The sequence below is a fragment of the Sinocyclocheilus anshuiensis genome, unplaced genomic scaffold (assembly GCF_001515605.1).
Source record: "Sinocyclocheilus anshuiensis isolate Anshui unplaced genomic scaffold, SAMN03320099.WGS_v1.1 scaffold6, whole genome shotgun sequence".
Lineage (NCBI taxonomy): Eukaryota > Metazoa > Chordata > Actinopteri > Cypriniformes > Cyprinidae > Sinocyclocheilus > Sinocyclocheilus anshuiensis.
Window position 1 is genome coordinate 263410 of NW_015547668.1, and position 8241 is coordinate 271650.

The 8241-nt window shown below is 34.4% G+C and overlaps 1 protein-coding gene across 1 annotated transcript in view; it reads left to right on the plus strand.

The window, feature by feature from the left end:
* LOC107702659 (CUB and sushi domain-containing protein 1-like) overlaps positions 1-8241 on the plus strand; it is a 232478-nt gene that overhangs the window by 146882 nt on the left and 77355 nt on the right. Inside the window, exon 37 of the mRNA XM_016505042.1 lies at positions 3017-3121. Coding sequence (XP_016360528.1) covers positions 3017-3121 — 105 coding nt within the window. The remainder of the gene's footprint in view (positions 1-3016; positions 3122-8241) is intronic.

An 8241-nucleotide genomic window follows, 5' to 3' on the forward strand; every position in this document is an offset into this window, starting at 1 on the left:
TTATTAGTACTTATAAAACACATATTAATGCCTTATTCTGCATGACCGTATATATATATATATATATATATATATATAATCAAACATAATTATTACTATGTTGTAATATGATTATATAGTTGATAATTATTTTATATGATCCTAAGCATATCTCCCACAGCTTCAGTTGCACATTGAAAATTAATGGACATGTGGTTGGACTCCAGTTCAAACGCTGCCTGTTCATCTCACTTTTACCCCACACATTTTTTTGTCTGCCTTCTGCTTGCAGTTTTTTTTTTTTTCCCATCTGTGCGGGAGCAACATCAGTGCTCAGCTTAGAAGGAATATCGGTCTGTAGTGGTTCAATCCAATCATGGGCATGTATTTCACAAAGAATCCTTCTTCTCAAATCCCCTTAATCTGTGAGGATGCATCACTCCTTGTCCTATTTGCCATCCAATGTGATTCAGTACTGTAAATGTAGCATATTCTGTCTGGCAAAGTCCATTTAAACTCATCCGAGTCTCGTCTGAGCGTTTTAAGATCCTCTCTAGATTGCCTTGTCCCTAATAGAGATGATAGACTGCTGAATAGCTGGACACTGGATGAGCTCTACGGAGCTGTCAAACTTCATCCAAAAATTATTAGTCAAATCATTCAAGCGCAAAGGAGCATTTTTCAGGCTTCGGTCATCAGTCTAATGTACTTGGACTTGGATCGACTGGAGTATTAGCAGTCAGAACGGCAGGATGTTTTAAATGCAAAAGATGCCGGGGAACTATTTCCTGGCAACTGCATGACACCATTTTGGGCATTTGTGTAAAGATATAAACAAGCCATGTATGAATAAATGCTACAGATGTGAGTTTGAAAGAAATCTTTCTTCTCAAACTAAACAGTTCTCTAAGCGCATGCCATGGCTATGTGGGTGTATTTAAGCATTCATCCCGAGTTGCTATGCGGCGGCGTACTAAGGCACTGAATACTATAAACAGTATTTGTTGATTATTTTTACAATCTTGTTTACTCCAAGCTTATTTACTTTTACACAGTATTTGAATTGTACCTTCATTCCCACAGGGAGATAAAAAAGAATATGGGTAAAAGCAAATGAGCTCAAAGGAGAAAAGAAGCTGGGAAGCCTGCAGGAACCTGAGATGTTGGATTCTGATGTGATGCATTGCAGAAATGTTCATTTTTGTGCCAGAGCTCAACTTCATGTATTACCGTAGTGTTGTGAGATGCAGTTGTCCCGTTTTTAACATTATAAATCACATTCTTCAAATGCATTGGTTTGCACATGCAGCCTTTAATGTTGCCCTAAGTGAGGAGGTAACACTTTGCAATAAGCTTTCATTTCATTAGTTAAATACATTAATTAACATGAACTAGCAATGAAAAATACTTCCAAAGAGTTATTAATCTTAGTTAATGTTAATTTCATCATTTACTACTGCATTATTAAAATCAAATGTTGATCAAAAATATTTGTATTTTATTAACATTAACACATATTATAATTAAATAATGTTTTGCTCATTGTTAGTTAATGTTAGTTCATGTGTTAATGGGACCTTATTGTAAAATGCTGGGTTTTTTTTAGCCTGAAGGCCTGTTCTAATTTGAAATTAATTTGTCACAAACATTAATGCAATATCGACATTGTCTGTTCAGATCAATCAGTGCGGAAAAAATGGAATTAAAATGCAGATATACTCTGACAAATAGCTTAACCTACTTAACCAGTACCATCCAGATGTTTGTATTGCATGCCATTTATCAGAGAACACTAAACACAGGAACTGCTCACTATCCATCTTCACTGCCGGCCTTGTGATTCTTTCCAAACAGTATGCATTTTAAAATGTAACCTGGTGCAGTATTTTGCATCATAAACATGCACTGTGATTTTATTATTATTTTTATTTTTTTCAAACTGAGGGACGACTCGGTATTATTTGTGTGGTAATTGAATTCTGTATGTTGAGGTAGAAAATAGTTAATTACAACTATTTTGGTGCTAAGAAACATTTTCAAAAATGATAAATGTGAAAACAAAGTGTAGGCTAAGAGTAATAAAATATGACATTATAGAAAATATGTTCCATATTAAAGTCAACATGAAATCAAAATTTCACATTTCTGGTCTTAATGTGAAATGATTGTAATATACAGTTACTGTATAAAACTGTAAAAAAAAAAAACTAAAGTAAAAACCTGTTAATTGGTGTTTCTTCATAGTTTCCACAAAATGTACAGGTTGTTCTATAAATGTTTTTTGAGTTTTGGATGAATTTTTACCGAACCACAGCTTTTTTTTTTATTTTTATATTTTTTACAGTGAACAATTTATCAGTTCACTCCTTGATCTGCCCTTCCAATTGCCTGACTCTATTCTAATACATAATGCCCGTTTTTCACAATTCAACCAATTCTATGGATAAAATCAAGTCCCGGCCAACAGTTTTCTCCCCCGTTTCACTCAAAAATCTGTCGCATTATGAATTGTCGCATTTCATGTTGACTTTAAGGATGTTATATAGTATTCATGACATTTCCTCCATGTATTAAATATGTCACACTCTGTATTGGTTATGTCCATATATGTATAAGCAGAAGGAAAGTCCTCTGCTTTGAATCCAGAGTGGCAGTAGCTGTTTTGCTTTTTAGTCTGATGATAAGTGACTCTTCCCTCTGAGCTATGATGAAAGTTCCCCCCTGAGAGCTCAGAAGGATAGCGACACACTTCAATGACTAACGCCTGTCAAACATTTCCTTTTTGCCGTCCCTTTTTACTTGACTCCGTTTCATTTGGCTGATGTCCAAACCGGGCGAGTCTTTCACAGGAGCAATACGTGATTAACAGCTGCTTATCTCCCTTTGCCCTTTTGTTCCTGCATGTGTGCACGCACTCATGATTTAGCTACTGTGTTGTGTTTGTGTGTGTGAGCGCTGGAATGAGAACACACTGTCATCGTGTGTGATTACTCCAGCCCTTTTCCTGCTCATACCCCTTTCTGGTGTTATCTTCCAGGTACAACAGCTCCAGCCTTGTTGAACAGCACCTCCAACCAGCTTTACCTGCACTTCCATACAGATATCAGTGTCGTCGCGGCTGGATTTCACCTTGAGTACAAAAGTGAGTATAGAACATGTCACTATGGTGCTTTCATTATCCTGAACCCTCGGCCCTTGGTAACAGTCCAGAGCAAGACTCGCCGCTACATTTCACCAGCAAACACACACACGGTGGGGACACGAACACACACGTACACACACTGAGCTGTATTTTTTTCTCCTTTCGCCGCTCTGCTGCCAGGTAAAGGCAGAAGACGGCGCACCCCAGCTTTCATTATTTGCTCGGCCGCGGCATCTGTGTTTGGTGATACCAGCACGAAGAAAATTGGAAAACAATGGGGATCCAGTTCAACCTTACATGGTTCATAAAAATCTTTAAAAAAAGTTCTAAGTATATTTTCAATCGTACATTTTTTGTTCAGTGTCATCTACAGTGGCCTACTAGGTAGCAAAGAAAAAATTGAACATGAACTGAAATGAATGTGTCAGATAAGGAGACATACAAAATGTAAAAAAAAAAAAAAAAGAAACACTAATGACTAATAAACATGACAAAAACGCACAACAACATTGCTACAACTTTAAAATTAAAGTGAAAACAGAAAAATAAATTCTAATTCAAATAGTAAGTTGGCAAATGTGCAAATACTAAATCTTCTGACATGATTCAAGTTTGTATTCCAATATTTTTCTTGTTAACCAAACAGCAGGAGCGAGGGTTTTAAACGTCAATAAAATGACAGCTTAGACACTTTTCTGTTCTCAGATAATACACTAAAGTATTAAATGGAGTTTGCAGATGACGGTTATTACTTTTGTATGGACGGCTATTCATAATTACGTTTACAATTTAAAATTCAGAACTAAAATATAACTGAAAAAGTTCATCTATCTACAGTATTATGCATCTGTTAGATTTTATATTTACTATTTGAACACCCACAAATGAATGCATATTATTTATATTTTCTGAGCCATTCTTGCAATGACTTTTAACCAGCTGCCAGTGATTTTTAATGGATGTATGAAGTCAGTTCCCCTCGAGTTCACACAGGTGTAGCAGAGTGTCCACAGGATTAGTTCATTATGTAGCTACTTTCTATCAGTAAGGTACACTTTGGTGTCCGTTACCATTTCTAAATCATTTTAAGCATTATTATTATTATTATTATTATTATTCATTTATTTATTTATTCATTTTTATTTTTTATTATTATTTTAAGAATAATTGTATGTGTATTATGTTGGCAATTTCAGCCTGTCCCACCTCAGTGGTCTTGATATTCTTGACTGTATCCAAAAATCAAAACCGTACAAAATTATCATTATTTTGACATGATCTGTTGAATTTATATTTATTTATTTATTTATATTAATTAACAGTATTAAATCAAGGGTCAAAAAGAAAAGAAAAGACAAGAAAAGACAAAAAAAAACACACCTTTAATATTCAGTTTGATAGCATGAGGTTAGCACTCAGCATTTTTCACTAATCATTTGCTGCGAGGGAATCAATCAATCAATCAATAAATACAATTTTAAAAAGCAAATGAGATTTCTCAATGTGAGTGTCCCTTCAGACTTGATATGAATTAACCCTGAGTTCCAGTAGTGCCAGTATTTCTCTACCAACATTAATTTTGAGCTTGTGTGTGTGTGTGTGTGTGTGTGTGTGTGTATTTGCAAGCCTTTCAGACTGTGACCTTTAGTGTGCTCAGACCAAGCCTCATATGGGCAGTGTTCTCAGTGGGACAGCCCAATTTATCCATTTTTCTTTCTCTCATCTGTGAAAGGGTTGGTGAGGGAGCACTGCCTGCAGTAATGTTGCATGCAACAAGTCACGTAGATAAGTAGATGGAAAATGTGATCATCTGAAAGCACTAGAAGTTACATTTGAACATTTTGGTCCCATAAAATTATTAAATAACAGTATGTTGACTTTGCAAAGCCAAACTAATTAAACTCCATCAAAAACAGCATTAAGCACTGTAACCGCTCTGATACAGCGGAAGCAGCCTCGTGAATCACTTATCTCTGCATCTCTCTGCTTAGTAAACACAGATAAGTGCGATGTGGAGTTCTGTGAGTTTGGGACATTTTGACCCTGGGCTGAGTTTAGATAAGCTCCCCTCTTCTTTTCCTTTCTATGACTCTCTTTATCGCTCTTTCCCTTCTTGTGCTCTGTCTTTTTTACTGTATGTGTTCCAGCGGATTAATCAGGGGCATTTTCTCTACAGAGGAAAAGCTGTCAAGTGCATCTTCCAAAAAAATGGATGAGAAAATAACTACAGAAATGAGGCAAAAGAAATATGCATCAAACAATGTGTAAATTAGTCGTTTTCAGTAACGCTGTCCAACAGCGACACCAGCAGATGTAAAATCATCTTTTTATCCCTCAAGGTCATAATGTTCTCACTGAGCTCTGAAAGCATGTCGTGAAACGTGTATGTTGGTGTAACAGCACAACACAGGTGAAAGTCAAGTGAGAAGAAGCAGATATAATTGTCTGTTGACTCTGTGAAGGTGATTATTTTTGATAATATCAGGGAATTGCATGTTTGAAACCAGTCTGTGGACTGATTGCACTGTTAACAACTCAACCACTGAATTACGGTAACACTTTAGTATAGGGACCAATTCTCACTATTAACTAGTTGCTTATTAACATGCCTATTATTAACATATGGGCTTTTTATTGGTACTTATAAAGCATGTATCCTGCATGACCATATTCTACATCCTTAATCCTGCCCAATACCTAAACTTAACAACTACATTACTACATATTAATAAGCAGCAAATTAGGAGTTTATTGAGGCAATAGTCATAGTTAATGATTTATTAGTAGTGAGAATTGGACCTTAACATAGTGTGACTGAAATTACTTAAAAATGATGAACTCTGAGTTTTTAGTAACTAAATTAAGTTACTCAGTTAATAATAAAAGCCAAACAACAGTTAGTGACAAAAACATGCTTCTCGTTGTATTATTGTATATACAGCCAAACCAAAATTTATTCAGACACCTAAAGTGTAAAAAAATAGTAAAAAAGTACAACAAAATCAAACATTATCTATGGTTTCTGAATAATTTTTGGTTTGACTGTATTATTGTCAAGGTTATTAATGTAAGTACGTAAGTGAGTAAATAAGTGAATAAATACATAAATAAAACACTTACTGAAACATGAATTGATTTTACTATAAAATAAATCAATTAGAGTTTTAAAAAAATAATACTGAAAATGTACTAGCCAAATGCATTTTTTTATGGTATTGGTTCAAACCTTAATAATCTTTTGTATTTTTACAACTGAATTTCACCACAAACAACAGCGTATCTATAATATGAAAGTGCAATTTTCACTAGAAGGTTTTGTTTCTTTTTTAAGACATATTTCATTTATAAGACAATTTCAAAATTATTCTTCATTTTTTATCTCAATGTCTTTTTTTAATGTACTATTAATTATTATTATTATCTCATTTGTAAGTCGCTTTGGATAAAAGCGTCTGCTAAATGACTAAATGTGAATGTAATGTAAATGTACTAAACAAAGGAAAAAGAAAAACACCAGAAAAATTTACAAACCCCATAATAATTTCTGCTGTCAGTAAAGCTAGCCATGTGTTTTGCACATCAGCACTCTGGTATCAAAATCGTTTCCTTTAATTTGTTAAATAAAGATGCTTTTTAGACAAACTGAACAAAACAGTTTTAAATTGCAAACAACAACTATTGATTAAACTGGTATAAAAATTAACTTTTTTAAATAAATGGCATAGTAATTTCACCTTTTTCAGTGCATGTGAATAATATAAACTATTATTTTTTCTTGTTGTTTGTGTAAGATAAATGTTGTTCCTTATGACTTTAACCCAGAAACATCAAGTAGAAATGGAACTTTACTCACTGAAATGGAACGGACTAAAAAAAAAAAAAAAAACTCCAACGCTAAGAGGAACTTTGCCTTTTCTTTTCAGGACCATCACATGCCACTCAGCTTAATAGATGTTGCAGCATTAGCGTTGTTGAAAATTTGAGAATCATGTTGACTCTGACTTACTGGAGGGCTATGAATAAAGATGAAATGGGGTGAAAAAATGAGGGTCTTGGCAAACCGTTTCATTTTGCAGCATCGCCATCAGCTTTGAGCTGTCATCTTTGGCTCAGCTCTCAGAACATAAGCCCTTTCCCTGCCCAGTTTCATAGTACATCCTCCGAGAGACCCTACAGTAAAACACGTGAGAAATTCTGCTTCAGCATTACAATGAAAACAGTGAAGCGACTGTGTCATTTAAAATGCATTTATATATATTGATCCAATCGGAAATCATAGTTTCCAGTTTAAACCTGTGTTGTTCAGTTTGTCTAAAACCAAATAACTCTCACCACAAACAAACAAATAAATTAATTAATTGTTTATTTGTTTGTTTAAAGCTGCAGTCCGTAACTTTTTTTGGTTATTAATTATCCGAAATCAATATTTGAGCAAGTACATAACCAGCCAGTGTTCAAAACTATCGCCTTACTTTAGCCCAATTCACAACGGTCAGCTTCTAATAATGTTTTCTAATTTGAGTGGTACGGGTAGGTTTTTGCGGGAAGTTCGAGCATGCTGCTGCATCATTACATCACTTCTGTAAACATAAAGAAGTTGTCCCGGCCACTAGGCTATCGCATGTGAGGATCCTGCAGGTGGCCGATCGTTTGTAGCCTTTTCTCACAGGAGCTAGAATAATTAAATGCATCATTTTGATGGCGGATTGTAATCAAGAAAGGATTATGTGTTTATGAAACACATGTGAATGAAATTAAATTATATTCCAGTTATAAATGTGCTTCTGATTACAGATAGCCTGGGATTACACAAGATGTAATCTTGTGTAAATAAGGTTAAAATAATTTCTTAATATGAAATTCGAATGGTATTGACAATTAGAGATTAGACTGTACAGAAATTGAAATCTACATGCTAATAAATACTCATAGTCACGCAATGCTGATGTTGTTAACATTAACAATTTGAGAATAAAGTATAACAATAATAATAATTTGCATGGTTTGATGTGATATGAGCTAACTTTAGATTAAAGATTACGATCTTTAGATTAAATCACCATTGGTAGCACGATTTATTGTAATGCTGTTTTCCTCAGTTGGTCAGAACAAACGTGGCA